This window comes from Protopterus annectens, chromosome 3.part0, assembly GCF_019279795.1.
Source record: "Protopterus annectens isolate FY-2018-M chromosome 3.part0, PAN1.0, whole genome shotgun sequence".
Taxonomy (NCBI): Eukaryota; Metazoa; Chordata; order Ceratodontiformes; family Protopteridae; genus Protopterus; species Protopterus annectens.
The window spans coordinates 1,166,831,965-1,166,850,321 of NC_056731.1; the positions used below are offsets into that span (position 1 = coordinate 1,166,831,965).

At 38.2% G+C, this 18,357-nt stretch overlaps 1 protein-coding gene across 2 annotated transcripts in view; it reads left to right on the forward strand.

Moving 5' to 3' along the window:
* DECR1 (2,4-dienoyl-CoA reductase 1) overlaps positions 1-17,573 on the forward strand; it is a 698,559-nt gene extending 680,986 nt beyond the window's left edge. For both annotated transcript variants that reach the window (XM_044065390.1, XM_044065391.1), the window contains exon 10: positions 17,309-17,573. In XM_044065390.1, coding sequence (XP_043921325.1) covers positions 17,309-17,368 — 60 coding nt within the window. In that variant the 3' untranslated portion in view covers positions 17,369-17,573. The remainder of the gene's footprint in view (positions 1-17,308) is intronic.
* The last annotated feature ends 784 nt before the right edge of the window (positions 17,574-18,357 follow it).

Genomic DNA, 18,357 nt, shown 5'->3' on the forward strand with positions numbered 1-18,357 from the left:
AGACATTGACAACCTTCAAACACGGGAACCCACCCAGTTTGGGTTCATGAAGGGTCGATCTTGTCTCCTGAACCTGATTAACTTCTTCAAATCAGTCTCCAGAGCCATGGACAAGGGTAAGGTGGTCCACACAGCCTATCTAGACCTTGCCAAGACCTTTGACACCATTCCCCACTCTGGAATCATAGATAAACCTACTAAGTTGGGCATTAATCTCTACGTCACTCAATAGGTTGCCAACCAGCTTATTGATAGACCCCACACTGTAATAGTAGCTGACTCCAAATCCAACTCCAGACAAGTGGAGTACCTCAGGGTTCAGTCCTGGGACCGGTCTTGTTTGGCATCTACTTCTCTGAAGTACAGGCCAACACTAAGGGACTCTGACTAACAACGTTCGCAGATGACTGCAAACTGGGAGCCATTATTGAATCCCCAAATGATGTGGATACTCTACAAAAGGGCCTTACAGAAACCGATGCTTGGTGCCAGAGCCAAGGGCTCAAGCTCAATGCCAAGAAATGTATAGTTATCCCCTTTGGGAAAAAACATGTACCCATGAATTACCACATAGGTGGCAGTACACTAAACACTGAAAGTGTGATAAGAGACTTAGGGACACAGGTGGACAGTGGTCTCACCTTCAATAACCACATCGCCACAATAGTCAGGAAATCCTTCCATCTGGCACACCTCATCACTAAGGGCTTTTCATCCAGAAAAAAGGAGGTCATTTTCCCACTGTACTCATCCCTCATTATACCCATTATAGAATACAACGCCCCATTTGGTATGTACCTCTCAAGACATCTGCAACAATTGGAAAGGCCACAGAAATACCTCATGAAAAGAATCACAGGCCTAAAGCAGATGTCCTACGCTGACCACCTTAAAAAACTCCAGCTGTACTCTGTCGCATATCGTCTACTCAGAGGCGATCTCTGCTTAAAATACAAGGCCATGTCAAACCCAGAGCTGTTGGACATGCTACACTTAAAGAAATCCCAATCCCTCAGAGCCACACACTCCAGGGATCTAAACCTTGTCATCACAATAAACAAAACATGCTGGAGGGATAGATTCCTGACCCAGGGACTCCCCAGACTCTGGAATAGACTGCCCATACATGTCAAGCAGAGTGCCTCTTTGGCCTTCTTCAAAAGGAACCTTGATTGGATGGGAGAAAGGAAATTCATCCCAGGAGTCACGTGACGTCAGTCGCCCTGCTAGACAGGGGTCCAAGGAAGTAAATAGTGTGGGAAGAAATAGCCAGGGAATTGTTATGGCTAGGCTTGTATTGGTCCTAGGGCTGGTAGCTTAGTACCAACCTATGAACCTGTAAGAACTAAAGGCTTTGGTATACTGGCTGGATGTTGGGCTATCCTGGGCTGGAGATCCCTTAGTTGAAGAACACTGCAACAGTTAAAAGAAGGACATCTACTGTGTTGGCAAGATTTTACACAACTACTTTTGTTTGAACTTAGTCTATTGTTTTTATTTTTCCTGGGACTGGACTACTACATGAAGCATTTCTCTTGTGGTTGAATGTTTGTGTGTCATCTCAGTTTATAGATGTTATAAGACCCTAATTTATATGCCTTTGCAGTCGAAGTTTACAATGAAAGCCCTAAGAAGTTGCATGCCTTTCTTTGAAAACCAAACCACTTGTTTAATTTTATACAGGCTGTAGTATGGGCTGTTATTTAAACCGCATTTAATAACGTTTATTGTGTTCTTAGATTATATAGTATGTAGTTGCTTTGCATGCCTGTTTATTTATAACTGTATTAGGTCATTTTAATGCCACATACTTAGTTAATTTAACTAACAGAAGTGCACATTTCTATAATCCAGCCATATTTTGTATTAACTAGCACTTTGACTAAGTAAGCAATGCAGAGTTGCAGAATATACTCAAGTTTAACTTTGCTGAATCATATCCTTATCTGGAGCATTTTTAGGTATTTTAGGCTTAATCCAGCAAAGCTGCAGACAGTAACGATCCATGCAACCCTAGTAATATCTCAAGATGTTTCTCTAGGATCAGTCTACTGATGCCTTTATTTGTTTACTTTTACCTGTTCAAAGTTACATTAATAATTGCAAAAGCATGCTATATATATATATATATATATATATATATATATATATATATATATATAAATGTTTTGAATGATTTCATCTTAAAGCTTACCTGATGAATAACACAATTGCATTCATAATTTGACCACTGTTTAGCTCAGCTAAAGCGATACAGGTTCATGTGTTAATTTATATAGAATAGTGAGCTGTGTTGTACCTTTAAGAAGCATTTCCATGGACAGCACATGCATATAAATAGCAAGCACGTGCTCGCTTCAATGCCATTTTGAGAAGTGCAGCCAGAGTGTGAACATGTATGTGTATGATAGCTAGTTTATTTATAAGTTAAAGTTACTCAGCCTCATTTCTGATGTGTTTGTACATAATAAAGCTGCTTGAATGGAACCTACAATGTTCATCTACTTCATCCTCACTAGACAAGCAACATGGTGTCAGAAGTGGGATCCCAGATATTGCTTTTCAGAGCCACGAGGTACAGAGTTAACAGTGAAGGTAAACTAAGAGAAATGAAAGCAAAAAAAAAAGGCAGAAATGAACTAAAGGTAATGACAACTTGCACAAATGATTTATTTTATAAAAAAGATAAAAAGGAACATTACAAGGGCACAGAATTCAGTATTAAGCAAACGAATAGCAAGGAAGCATTTATTAAGCAAACGAAAGGCATAAAAAGGTTTAATTAAACAAAATGTTCAAAATTAAGATATTTGATAAAATGATTATCAGAAAAGCACATAAATGGGTTCAAAATTACCTCGGAATTGCAAAACGAGCATGCTTAGATTTAAAATGAGCACAAGAAAGTTTAATGGCCATGAAAAGAGATTAAATGAGCAAAACTAATATAAATAAGGGCAAAAAGGGCACATTAAGCATAAATAAATCAAGGAGACTGCATGTTTTTTGGCAAATTACTGTGTGTTGGCATAAACTATTTCACATTGGTTGAATCTATTCAGGGCATAACTAGAGTTATTCAAAGTATTTCAAATGTGTAAAAGTGCTTACAGTGAATTTTTATTACTGTGCATGTATTCTGAAGAGTTTATTGTGAGCAAGTGCAACTATTTCTTAAAGTACAGTCAAAATACAGCCATTTTGAAAAGTTTCTTGTGTTGGGTGTGCCTATTCACAGAGAGCCACCATTACAGACTGTTTCTTGCACTGTACAGAGTTATTTAGCAAAGTACAGCCATTTTGGGGAAATTTCAGTGTACTGTGTACTGTTTATTCGCTAAGCGCAGTTATTTCGAAATGCTTCTTACTCTGAGCTTCTTCTGCCCAGTTTATTTGCACAGTGCAAGTATTTAAACTGTTTCTTAGACTAATAAGACGTGACTTTTTACACTACAGTGATTTCAAGAGTATTATAGTGCCCGGGAAACTTATTTTGCAAAGTTCAGTTACTCAGAGGCATGTTGTGCTATTGGACATAGTTACAAGTACTGGCCTACATTTCTGGCATATGCACAAGTGTGTGTGCTCATGCATACTTGCAAAAGCCTTCACTGGTATATGTTAATACAGCAGAGACATTTCATAGACCAGATCCACTTGTATTTGATCAGAATATTGCAGAGAACTGGAGAATATTTGACCAAGAGTAGATATGTTCATACAAGCAGCTTATTCTGACAAAGATGCATACACCAGGGCATTCATTCATTTTGCTAAACCTAGCTGGGTCAGAGGCCATTGAAAGAGAGCATTCATTTGCATATGCACCAGCAGTATATGAATGTGAAGGGGAAAATCGACATATTGTTGTACAGGCTGAATCAAGGGAAGACCCCAAGTGTTTGATGTGCAGATTAGAGAAATGTGTAATCCCTAGACTAATGTTACATGAGAGAGGCATTTGTTTTGCACAGGAGATCAAAAGCAAGGAGAAACACTTGTAGCTTATATTACTGACCTGAGAAACAAAGCGAAACATGTACGTTTGGTGACTTAAAAGAGGAGTTAATAATGGACAGGCTTGTGTGTGATATTAATAGTGCTGCAGTGAGAACGATTTTACTTCATGACAGTGATTTAACACTGAGTAAAGCTGTTGAGATTTGTCAAATCCATGAAGTTACAGAAAGGCACACAAATATGCTTGCAAATGATAAGAGCATGGGTTTATCAGGCTCCAGAGCAAATTAGACAGCATGTAATATGTGACTAGTAAAAGCAGGCCTAAACAGATGGCAGCTGCTCCCCCTGCAGATTTTCCTGGGAGATCCCGTAGTGTTCTAGCAAGTTCCAAGACTAGCTCAGTAAAGAGAGCATGCTCAATGCAGTACAGGGGTGAATCAGCAAAACACAAGTTAAGCTTTATTGTTAACTGTCGCAATTGTAGTGCCAACCATGAGTCTAAAAGAGAAAATTGCCTAGCATTTGGTCAGCAATGCCACAAGTGTAAAACGTGGAACCATTTTCAAAAATTTTGCAAATCAAATAAGTCTCACACTGTTATAAAAAAGGGTCAATTTAAAAAGCAAATTGATAAAGTAGAGTTGCAGTCTACTTTCTGTGTGGATGGTGTATCAGTAATTGGTGAAAAGATTGATGCAGTAGATTTATTGGCAAAGAATTAAGTATTTTGTACTGTCCAGATCAATGGTAAATCCACCGAGCTCAAAGTTGACACTGTTTCAAAGTGTAATGTTATGTCAGCAGACACATTTGCTAAGGTGAGAGCTGGTGAACAACTAAATGTTGCCAGTTGTGTGAAACTTGTTGCTTATAGAGGTGAAGAAATTCAAACTGAAGGCTTAGTAGTGCTTTCATGTTATCTGGCCAAGAACTGTTATAGCTTATTATTCTATGTAGTCCGAAGACCTTTGCAGTCATTATTGGGACTCAGAGAGATTTTGAGAATGAATCTGCATTCTTTTACCAAAGAAGTTCATCAAATAAGCACATCTCCCAATTCCAGCTTCACTAACACTATTTGTTCAGAGTATGCTGATGTTTTCAGTGCCAAGTTGGGCAAACTTCCAGTTGTGCATTCTATGAAATTAGACCCAGAGGTCAGTCGAGTAGTCAGATCAGCAAGTAAAGTTGTGATAGCTATGCAGAATAAAGTCAAAGCTCAGTTGGATAAAATGGTGCAGCAAGGTGTAATTTGTCCAGTTACAGAACCTTTAGAATGGGTGTCATCCAATGTAGCCCCTCACAAAAAAGGCTCAGATGAAATCAGAATATGTATTGACCCAAGAGATTTGAACAGAGCATTAGAGACCACATCATCCTATGCGTACAGTCAAGAGGTCACAGCTGTAATACCAAATGCCACTGTTTTTTGTGTTTTGTATGCAAAGTGTTTATTTTGGCAGGTGATGCTTGATCACAAATCTTCATTACTGACTACATTCAGTACCCCATTTGGAAGATGTAGATTCCTTAGGATGCCATTTGAAGTAAATTTTGCAAGTGAAGTCTTTCAGCATGCAATGGAACAATTTTTTTCATGTTATCCTTGTGCAATAATAGTAAGATGATTTATTGGTTGGAGGCAATGGGGGAAGCAGAGCATGACAGAAGTCTAAAGAGAGTTCTAGACAGAGCATGTGAAATTAACTTAATGCTCAGTTCTCTAAAGTGCAAATTCAGACTACCAAAAGTTACATATGTAGGTCATTTGTTTACTAGCATTGGCTTAAGACCAGACCCATCCAAGCAAGCAGCCATTCTTGAGATGCCACCACTGGGTAATGTTCAAGCTGTACAAAGTTTTCTTGGTATGGTCAGCTATTTAGGTAAGTTTATACCAGACTCAGTGAGTTGATAGCACCTTTGAGAGAGCTAACATGTAAAAATGTTACATGGTCTTGGTTGGAACAGCACCAGAAAGCACTTGAAGACCTTAAGCAGAAAATTGCCACCCCACCTACATTAAGATACTATGATGTCAATAAACCAGTGACTCTTTCCTGTGATGCTTCAAAGTTTGGTTTTGGTGCAGTTATTCTTCAAGAGGTAGGTAGTCCTGTGCATCTAGAACACTTACCCAAACTGAAATGCAATATGCAGAAATCTAGAAAGAACTTTTGTCAATAGTATTTGCATGCTCCAAATTTCATAATTATATCTGTCGTCGAGATATTCAGATTGAAACTGATCATCAACCTCTAGCTACTATTTTAAAGAAACCAATGCATTCAGCTCCTGCGCGATTACAAAAAATGATGCTCAAATTGGAAAAGTAGAACGTCAAAATGGTCTATACAAAAGGCACACTTCTTTGTCTGCCTGCTACCTTATCCAGATCACCCAGAAATACAATGGAACAGCTTGACACAGAAAATTTGACTTCGATGTCACGGAAGTGCATAATTTTTCTACCACAAAACTTGATGAGCTGAGAGATCATAGAATGACTGATCCAGTTTTGCAAAAGCTCAGCCACTACATTAATGTTGGATGGCTGTCAAAGCAATCTGATGTACCACCTGAAGTGCAAACTTATTTTCCTTACAGAGATGAAATGATGGAAGATGGCATTATTTTCAAAGGTCCTAAAATTGTTGTTCCTGCTTCCTTAGAACAAGAATATATCCAGATCTTGTATTGTGGTAACCCACGTTCCGAAGCTACCAAAAGAAGGGTGAGAATACTAGTATTTTGGCCTTCTCTAGCAAAATGCATTGATAGAGCACTTTCTTCTTGTTCAGTATGCAGTAGTACTAAACCTCATTTGCAAAAAGAGCCACTTCAGCGAAGTCAAGTTCCTGAACTACTTTGGTCAACAGTAGCCACTGACATGTTTGAGTGGAACAATCAACATTACTTAGTATTGGTAGACTCTTATTTGAACTGGTTTGAGATTGATTTACTACCTAACCTTACATCCACTGCTATTACCAAGTTAAAACATCATTTTTCAGTCCATGGAAGTCCACAGAAGCTGATCTCTGACAATGGTACCCAACTTACCAGTTAGTTGTTTCAGTAATTTGCAAGAGAATGGGACTTGTAGTCCAGAATATCCACAGTCAAATGTACTAGCTGAACGTGCAGTACAGAGTGCAAAGCAATTGCTAGAGAAGTCAAAACATGACAATACCAATGTCTTTTTGAATTTACTTAATCTCAGAAACATATCCCGTGACAGTATACTAGGCTCGCCTGCTCAGCGACTTCTACGTGGGCAAACCAGAACAACATTGCCTATAAGTTCCAGTTTGTTGAGGCCTAAAGCTAAGAACAACAAAGCAATCAAAGCCCAATTATTCAGAAAGCCAGTTATGACAAGTCGAGCAGATTTCTTCATCCATTGAAAGAAGGAGAGACAGTGAGGATACAAACGGCAAAAAGTTTTGACCGGATTGGTCAAGTAACAAGTATATGTGCAGAGATGAGATCCTACTTTGTGAATTCAGAGGGTGTGGAGTACAGGAGAGATTGCAGACGTCTTTTTCCTGTATCAGAACCAGTATCGCAGCATTGATCCTGTGATACAGACTCTAGATCTCAGAGCAATCCTGACAATGTTCCTGTTGCAGAACATGTCTTGACTCATCCTTCCGTTTCTGATGTCCCTAAAGCTGAACATTCAGCAGAGACAATCCCAGTTGCTAGACCTAATTCTGATTTCTATGTCACACAATTTGGTTGTATTTCCAGACCTAGTGTGAAATACACAGCAACCTGGACATAATTGTGTGTGTGTGTGTGTGTGTATGTATAATTGCATGCCAGAATCATTTGTATCAATTGCATGTCTTCCAGTGTGGAAAAGTAAACTGTGTTGTCAAGCATTTCCAAGGACAGCACATGCATATAAATAGCAAGCACATGCTCGCTTCAGTGCCATTTTGAGAAGTGCAGCCAGAGTGTGAACATGTATGTGTATGATAGCTAGTTTGTTTATAAGTTAAAGTTACTTAGCCTCATTTCTGATGTGTTTGTACATAATAAAGCTGCTTGAACAGAACCCACAATGTTAGTCTACTTTATCCTGACTAGATGAGCGACAATTTACATCGCCATCATTTTCATATGTCTTTGTCTCACAGACAAAGCTGTTTATTGTGTATGAAAGCACACGGCTGGTTGAGCAAAATGCTGTTTACAGTATGTGCATAGTTTTGAGGGGTTAGAAAAATTACAGATTTGGTCATTACTGTATCTATTCTGATTTACAAAATTCAGTTTAAGATCTAAAATCTAACAAATGCTACAGCTGTAAAGATTAGACGTTCGTCATTTTTACTCTTGCAGTAGCCTTTGACTTTATCGTTTGTATCTTTGCCTGGGATACAGCAACCAGCCAGCAGCATAAAGCTCTGGCTCCCTCCCATACCTGCACTACTGATTTACTAGCCATTTGGTGGAAAATCAGCAGTCAGATTGTAGACAATTTCAGTAAATTCTTACAGCCTGAAAAGGAACTTGCTGTGAGGCTTCACAGGAACACCAGTTGGCTTCAAGTTTTATATTTGGCAGATACATTTCATATTTGGAACCTTTCCTTGTAAAAGTTATTATGCTTTTAAGAAGATATTTATGTATTTTATTTGTTGACTTGAAGTATTTCCACTTTAAGAAATCTAGTAATTTTACAGTATCAGAAGTTTCCTGTCTGTGTCCTATGTTTAGAACAGGGTTAGTTTTTAAGGACTGGGGGCTAATTTTGTAGTAAAGTTGTGCTATTTTTCAGAACTTTTATTTGTGTCTGTAATTTTTAGAATTGGGACGTGTTTTACAGGGCAGACGTCATGTGTTAAGTTGAATGCTTGCATACATTTTGTGCCCCTCTGCCTTCAGTTCTATTGAGGCACTGCAGACAAGTTTGAGTTTTGTCAGGTATTTTTGTGTACTGCTTGTGCTTTACTTTTGAAAGGGACATTATGGGAAATCACTGCTAATGAACACTTGTCTGATAATGTAGCTTCTGACTGACTTGTTCCAGCAGTGCTTAGTGTTAGGCTTTATCCTCGGCTACATCATGAATACTTACTCTGGTCCTGCTGGCTCTTCTCCCACTCTACCTAGGGGGGAAAAAAACGTTAAAGAGCCCTGATCTCCACCATGTTCTCAGAGAGTTCCTCAGCCACTAATGGGTGACACTGTATTAGCTGTTTTCTCAGACAACACATTTATTAGGGTTTCTCTGATGTAGCTTCTTTATCCACCATGGACCAAGGATCAGTTAACTCCTCTGCAGCTGTTCCATTGTCCAGTCTGAATATGGGAGAACCAACTTCTTATCTACTTCAAAGGAGATTCATACAAAGAAAAAAAAAATAACAAAAGGTTAGACTTTGCTTATCTAAGGACATGGCGTCCATTCATAAAGCCAGGAAGTTATTGCATGCTGTTAATCGTGGAGCTCAGAAATCCATATTATTGTGCAATCAAAATAAAGAAATTCCTGAAGAAAGTTTTTTTAGAGGGTTTTGACATTCACAGATTCCTGAAGATTCCCAAGTCCAAATGTATGATTCTGACGAAAGTTGGTCCTCCACCTCCCATGGAGGTATCTTCCTTTCAGAAACTAATTCCTGGATGAAAGAGATATTTTTGTGGGAACAAGTGGATGTTTCCCCGAACTGAGGAGATGTATGTTGCAAGTGAATGTGCCACATACTGCACCTATTCCTCCTTATTTGCCAGCCCTTGAGGATGTCTTAAATGCTGCCTGTTATAACCCTGTTAACCTTCAGCTCCTAAAAAGGCAAATAGACTTTATAAATGTTCCTCAAGCAAACTGATTCTTGCTTTCTCATCTTAACTGTGACAGAGCAGCCATTTCAATCTCTTCACCAGCTGAAAGCAGATTTTGTCAATACTAACCTTTCTCATTTGAATAAGAAGGTAAGGTATTGGACAGATTTGGTAAGAGCATTTTTTCATCTTTCACTTTATCATACAGAATTCCTAACTAACAAGCATGCATGCGGAAGATTATTCTTAGTTTGAGAGGATACTCTGCCACTCTTCCTTCAGAAGTTTGTTCTTATCTGAACCTTATTTCTAATCTACCTCAACTGCATAAGTATGTTTTTAAGAATGTGTATGATAGTGCAGACACTGTGTCTAATAGTACTGCTATGCTTTTGAAGAGGTATGCCTGGGTACATAACCACAAGTTTACTGATGAAGTAGAGTCTGAGATTTTAAACACTGCTTTAGATAAGGAGGTTTTGTTTGACCTTCCTGCTACTTGGGTCATCAAACAATTTTATGAAAGAGGGAAATTAATCCAGAAGGTTTCTGTGATTTTTCATGTCTCCCTTTACACATCTCTCAAATCTACTGCTTCCTTTAAAAGGCAAAATATACAATCCCTGTCACTTCCTGGCAAAAACTGTTTTTACAGTCTTAGTGTACGGTAATTTTCTAGGCATTTGTGTGGAGTGCTCTGGGGGGTGTATGGTGCTTGTGAAGGTGATGCCTGTGTTTTAAGTGTTTGCATCAATCACAAGTAGTGATGAGGTTGGGAATGGTTAATTGTCTGTGAGCATCAGGCAATTGCTTCTGTGCTTGAGTATATCAAGTGCTATGAGGCTGGCAACTGAAGGAAGACAAACTGATTGACCTTCCATTTTAATCCAAGAGTCCAGAGAATATGTGATATTTTATAAATTTATTTTGTATGCTATTCGATTTTCTTCATAAGCTGATACTTTTATGAATAAATTACATTTTGGTTATTGATTTAGGTGTACTGAATGAAGTATCAAGCACGAAGACATGCACTAAATTATTTGCCATATAGTGAAGGAAGTGGAAAATAAAGTTCACAATAGCATACATTTAGTCTGGGCTCTAATCATATGTTTTAGACAGCAGTAGGAATCCACTTAGCCACTGTAGCACAACATTCTACTGAGCAAGGGACTGTCAAGGCCTATTAGATGAAAAACTTCAGTTGAAGTGCCTCCAACTGCCAAGTACAGGTTAGAGCAATGCAGTGAAGAGACAGCTGAGCACAGTATAACTGAGCTGAAATGACAAAGAAACCAATACAAAAACAACCTCTGACTTCAGCCAGTAATGCTAGCCTAGAAACAGCAGTTAACTTTTCCTCTGCCACAGAATAATCACTGCCATCTCCCAGTCCCAGACTACCCACACACTTGACTAAAACTTTCTATAACTAACTTGCATGGTCGTTTTAAATGGAGAAGAAAAAACAGGTTTAATACAAGGGAATACTGCAACACTTGGCTATTGCAGAAGTACAACACATTTAAATCAGTTTGATGACTGCAGAGAAACAAAACTTTCAGTTGTTAGCAAAATGATAGCAAAACTGATACAAATTCTACTTAAAATGCCGAAATTAACAGTCAACAGTGAGTGCAGTAGAACGATAGTATGTTCTGCTACACCAGGGAACACTTGCACACTTACTAATTCAGTTAACTGCAGAAGTATCACCCTTCATAAATCAATCAAGTGACCAGAGAAACACACCACTTTTAGTTTTCAGTAAAATAATAGAACAATGAGCAAAACAGATAAAATGCAGAAATTAATATGTGACAGTAAATATAAGAGAAATAAAGTCCTTTCCTGCTGTTTGGCTCAGAAATAAGGTCAAAATGCCACATTTTTATATCATGCCTTTATATTGACATCATGCTTTTAGTTTGTACTGATACTGAGGTTTTGGGGAGTTATTTCATCAGCAGAAAAGTGATGAGTGAGATATACGGGTTAAAACCATTTCATCAGTGGCCAAGCTCTGAGTGAGCTGTACAAGTTAAAACCCTACTACTGCACAAGATAACATGTTCTACACGTGACTACTATATATCATTATCTAGTGAGTGAGTGAGTGAGTGTGTGTGTGTGTGTGTGTGTGTGTGTGTGTGTGTGTGTGTGTGTGAAGTTGGATCATTTATGACAAAACTGCTCGTCTTCCCTGGGTATGCCAGCATTGGTCATTAATTGGCCTTCTAGCATGGAATTCTTTCTGAGTAACCTGCCAAAGTCATGCAAAACATAACCTACAAATAAGGGATATGCTCCACATGGATATTTATTAGCATACCATCTTGTTTCTTTAGCCATTTTTCACTGCTTTCCAAATTCAATGTTTTTCAGCTACATATGAATAGAACTTGTGGCTGTGATGTCATTAAACTGTGCCCCTCTCAACTATTTTTAAAATGCAGCATGGATCAGTGAATGTGCATATTGTGTAATTTTTGTGGTGAACAGTATTAGTGTGGCGAGTTCATATGCTGCTGGTGCTGAGGCTTACTGAGTTATGCCATTTGTAAGCTGTATGCTTTGGTGCTGCTGTACTAGTCCACATGCCGTTTGTTGCACATGTGTGTATTTGCTAACCAAGGTGCAAAGCTATCATTTATATGTAATGTTCATCATAAGATATACACCTCTGCAAGCACTGCTTAGATGTGATAGTGCGCAACTCATTAATTTTTTTCATGATTTGACCATCATTATGAATGCTTGTATAAAGAAGTGTATTCCCATATTATAAAGCATTATTGCACTGTAACTCTTCAACAAAACATTACCAGAGGTATTCCGCAAGACCCTGTGCTGAATCCTCTCCTCTTTGGTATATATATTTCCGTGACATAAAAGCTGACATCAAGGGTCTATGGCTAGCCAGATTTGCTAATGACTGCAAACTGGAAGCAGCTATCAGATCCCATTTTGATTGTCAAATTCTTCAGCAAGGGCTGCACCAAACACATGCTTAACATATTAATCATTTTCTTATCCTCAGCACCAAGAAATGCAACATAGGTTCCTTTGGTGAATGTAGCATCTCTACTGCTTAAGCATAACATTCCACTTAAGTCATCAGGAACTGTGGTACACTTGTTTATTATAGTTTGTTTCACTAGCACAACTTTGTGCTGGTTAGAAAATCCTTCTGCCTTGCAGAACTTATACTTTGTGACATCTCCTGAAGGTCCAAACAAATTATATTCCTACTTTATTCATCACTTAATACCATCATTGAATATAATGCCCCCTTTAACATGTACTTTGCTAAGCACCTAAACCAGACCTCAGAATTTCCTCAACAAAAAGATCTTGGGTCTCAGTATCATTGGCTACCCTGATAGACTAAAAAAAGGTCTGTCCCTCTACTCACTGTTATTCTGAAGGGTTATCTATGCTTAGTCTTCCATGCTGTGAATGACCCACCACTCACTCTTTTACCCAAGTAGAACCAGTTGGAAAGCAGACACCCATTCTAGGCACCTAAACTGCCACATCAATAGTAGGGTACGGAGTGACAGGAACACAACTGAACATATTCCCCTTTTCTGGACTAGGCTGCTGTTAGTTTGTAAGCAGAATCCTTCTTTAGAGACTTTTAAAACCACTGTGGATAGGTAGTTATATTTTCATTAGGGTATGTGAAGAAAGTACATTTAATATGAACAGTATGTATTTCTAATGTGCATTCCCATGTGGGTTTGTAGACATTTGAGTAATTTTGTGGTATTGCTTTTAACTGATAATATGCAAAATGTATATTTTGTAGGCATTTAAGTCATTTTCTGGATTACTTTCAATTGGTAGCACGCAAAATGCATTCCTTTGCAATTCTGTTGGCATTTGAATATTACTTTTAATTGATAGGATGTAAAGTGCATTCCTTTGCATTTTGTAGGCATTGGAGTCATTTTGATTTGTTTTTTTTTTTTAAATTGATAGTATGTAAAGCCCCTTTTAGTTATACATCTTTTCAGCATATGAGGATACATTCATTTTTAAGGATTGTGTAGCTTTTGAAAGAATTAAGGCAAGTTGCACTAACAGGAAAATGAGGCCCCTCTGAATGCACCAAGGACAGATACTGCTCTTGATGCTACTTGGAAAGAATTAAGAATTGCAAGACTCTAGGGGTGGACTGAGGTGGTTTGTAGCTAAAGCCAGTGCAGTGAATGGTCATAGCAGGGGGAGCACAGGGTGCATGAGTCCTATGAACTATGTGAAGGAACAGGGCTGACTCCTCTGAAAGGAAAATGGATGGACAGGGACAATGATGTCTTGGGCAAAGGGCATTTCAACTGAAAGTTGTCAGGTTTGATGTGGAATAAAAAAAGAATGCTTTGAGTGGGGTGGGGTTCAGCTTAAGGTATAGAACACTGTTCCTGTCTGTCTTGTGCAAGAATGTTATAATCAGGTATTGTGCCACAGGAAATGCAGCCATGCATTGTAGACAGCTCCCAGACTGAACATGAGTCAGATTTCAATACCTCTGGATTTTAATGTTTTTGCTACTTACAGGGCTGATATTGCCATTGTTGCTGTAATGGCTTAGTCAGCATCTTCAGCTTTGCACCCTGCCCCAGTACAAGGGTTGTTCTTGTTCAGTAGTGCTATGGAGGGTGACGCTGGTGGTCAAAGGCTGGTGCTTATTGCAGCTGTGACACAGGTTTGACCAAAAAACAAATCATTTGGACACTGCATCTGTAGGTGTGGTTGAAATGGAGGCCCAGGTACATACAGGACTGACTGGGATTAATGTGCAAAAGCAAAGTCCACCTTCTACTGCTTCACACTCAGATATGGAGGATGCTGATGTGTGTGGTGGTGGCTGTGCTGTATCCTAGGCATAATCAGTAACCAAATTGGTTGTAGCATCACAGCAGTGCAGGCAACATTATGAAGCTGCAGCAGCAACTGTGGATGCAGATGATATCACTTGTAACACTGTAGCACAGCATACACATTTTTTTATTTATTTACTTACTTGAATTTGTTAACCAAGTTGGTGGGCTGGTCCAAAGGCCCTTTTCAGCCATGACTCCTGCCAGAGGCAAAGCAAGTAACTTTGTTAGAGAAAATTAATGCAGTCATACAATTTTGAGTAAAGGCAATAAGAGAATTCAACAAGAATAAGGAGATTAAACACATACGTTACTAATCAGGATCAAATATATGATGAAATATTTGAACATGATTAGACCCAAGTGCTTAAAGGAATTCCAATGAGAACTGTAATTTAAAAGGAATATATTTGTAAACCTTTTGTGATGCAGTATCATAACAGAATATTTGCAGTTGAAGATTATCTGTAATATATAATGGAATGACTACCATCTTTAAGGGGGTAGCAATGATAACTTTGAATGTGAAGTAATAATCATTTTCATGATCTCATATCAGAATAGAATATTTATCACTTGCAGTATATCAACAGCATGGAGTCTAGTTAAGCTTAACAAGTATATGAAGTTCAAGGAAGAGTGTTGTGGTAATAGAATGGACTGCTGGGGAGCTGATGAGAATTCATCACAGTATGGACTGAGTGCTATGCGAGCTGTGTGTGTGGCTTGATAGGATGTCTGCATGGCACATCTTGAGTCTCCCATGGCACAGAAGTTCATTAGGCACAACAATAAATGATTTTTGTGCAATGAGGTTAATAGACTCTCAACTATTGTAATTGAGCTGGTGCAAATACAGGCAGCACTGCTACATAAACAGTAGTCATTGTTGTACACCCTTCATGGGGTATGTGTGCTACTGAATCCTCAGAGACTGCACAGGATCACCAGTTATCAGTGCTGCACATTTGGTAGATAGCCCCTTCCCTCATCATCATAATACCATATAAACATACCACTACAAAATTAAAATGTAGTTAGGGACCTAGGTACTTGAGTTACTATCTCACTCTCTTTTGACCATCATGTAGCAAGGTTGCCAGGAAATTTATTTAGCCCAACTAATTGCAAAAAGGAACATCATCAGTGCCTAAAGTAGTAAGGGTTTGGGGTTGGTATAATGGTTAAGGCCTTTACGTCTTGGATACAAGGTACAGGGTTTGATTCTCACATTTGAAAGGGAAATTGTCTAATTTTAAAATGGAGCAGAAGGCCAACTAGCCTAGTACTCCCCTATGAATCTCTAATCAATCCCTTATACTGAACATTGATCAGGTCCATTGTCAAGTATAATGCACCCTTTGGAATGCATCTCACTAAACATATCAAACAGTTAAAAAGATTTCAAAAGTTTCTTACCTAAAAGATCAGAGGCCTGAAGTCCCTGAGCTGCCAAGAGGCTACAAACTTTATACCTTGTCTTATAGACTTTTGAGGGGAGTTCTCTATCTTGCTTACTGTGCCATTAGGGAAGCAATTGTGCTGGCCATTGTTCATCTTCTCAAGTCCAATATTTCCACCAGTACTAAAACTGGGCAGGGGCTAAACATTCACCAACAGATAAGTACAGCATGGAAGAGGACAACCCATCGCCCCAACCCTCTAGAATTAGCTTCCCCGACATGTTAAGCAGTATGATTTATTGTCTTTCTTTCTTTAAACATAACCTAGTTGACTGGATGGATATCCACAAATTTACTCTGGATTTGACTAGTACGGCTGTCCATGCAGCAAGGTGATGGGGCCTGAGGGAGAGTACTGCTAAGGCATGAATGGTCATAAGACCAGATGGTCTTGAAATATGTATGAATCTGTACATTTACCTCCTTTGAACATCCTTTTATGAATTGCAAAGCCTTTCTTGTGTGTGTTTTCAAGTCACACATTCAGCAGTTGTTTAGGAATTCTACCCAGAGTCTGGAAACGCTTTTTACATGTTGTAATAGAAAATAATTCTGTAAGCAGTGGGGCAGAGAGGTCAAAAGGGTGAGGCAGGCTCTGCGAAAATGTTAACTGTGCTGATTTATCAAGACTCTGGGAATCTTCTGCATCATCTTTGTGGATGAAAAAGATTCCTAGTTGGGTGGTAGGTGTTAATCAGATCCTTTAAGTAAACAAATGGTCATTTTTTTCCTTTTGTCCCCATTAATTTGATGTGCATTTGCCCCAACATTATCTGTCATTTTTCTCTTGATTGCACAAAAGTAGGTCATATAAACTAAGCTTTTCATAAAAAAAAATATTTTTGTCTAAGTCCAATAAGGCGTAACATATTTGTCAGCATGTGGTAAATATATGAGTATGGTCATTTCAAATTAGCCAGTAATAACTACTGTGATTTGAGTAAAACAATGTACTTCGAGAAACCTTTACAGACATGGGGAAATATGCATACCTCATACAGACAGTAACTGGAGGTCAAGTGTAATTCTGTGGCAGAAACTTTAAACACTGAGTCATAATGTTACACCTGGCATTTATTGCAAAAATAAACATAGCAAAAGCAAGTTGAAATGCAAGTCTGTTTATAGGCTATGAAATGGTGTAATGGTCAACGTGTCTGCTGTCTATAACCTGAATAAGATTTCTTTTGTGTATTCTAGGTGACCAAGGAAGAGTGGAATGTCATGGAAGCAATGATCAGAAAAACAAAGGGCTCATGAGACATACAGTATGCCTACCTATCGGCAGACATACAACACAGCATTATGTAACAGCTTCTGTATAATTATATATATATTCTATAATAATTCTGTATAATTATATAATTATATATATTATATAATAATTCTCCACAGGATGTTTGTAATTTCAACATATGGATTTGTCACCTTAATCAAGAATAAATGAGACTGTAATAAAACAAAATATGCTTTATTCCATTAGTACCACTACATATAACGTGTAGCTGAGCAAATGGTACTTTTCTTTGAATCTAGTTTCAAATGTTTTTATTAATAAATATTTTGTATGTGAAGAAATGCTTAGCTGTTGGGTTGTTCTGCTTAGTGGATTTATATTGATTTGCTTGTTTTGTTTAGTAGAACATTAATCTGGAGTATCCCGACTTGTTGCTTTTGGAATGTTTATTTATTTATGCAACTATCTGAATTGTTAACCAGATAAGTGAACTGGTCCATGGACCCTTTTCAGCCAAAACTCGGGCCATGTGACAGCAGTTCTAACAATTTTTAAAACGTACATAGTAAAATCAGGTAAACAAGCATATTACTATAGGTAAGTATAGTAAAATACAGCAGAATGTAGATATTCATAGAAATTGAACAAATGAAACTGATTGATAGATTTGTGTAGTACAAAGGAGACATATGAGTGAAATAGGATAGAGTGGTATAGCATATCAAGGGGACTAGGGTAGAAAATTAGGTGTAAGTAGATTCAGCGTATGGATGAACTACATTTCTAAGTGGGTAACTATTTAACTGAGCTCAGCAAAGGAATAGGATGTATTGTATAATAATTAAGATGCTGTTGGATACAATACAGTTATCCCTAACCACTGAAGTAGAGTAATAGTCTATTAGCTTATCTCCGAAAATAGAATAAATTGCTTTATTCTTATGTTCTATGGTAGGTGGTTCCAGTTAGCAATTATTACCTTCTTGCAACTTTCTCTCCTACTGCCTTCTCA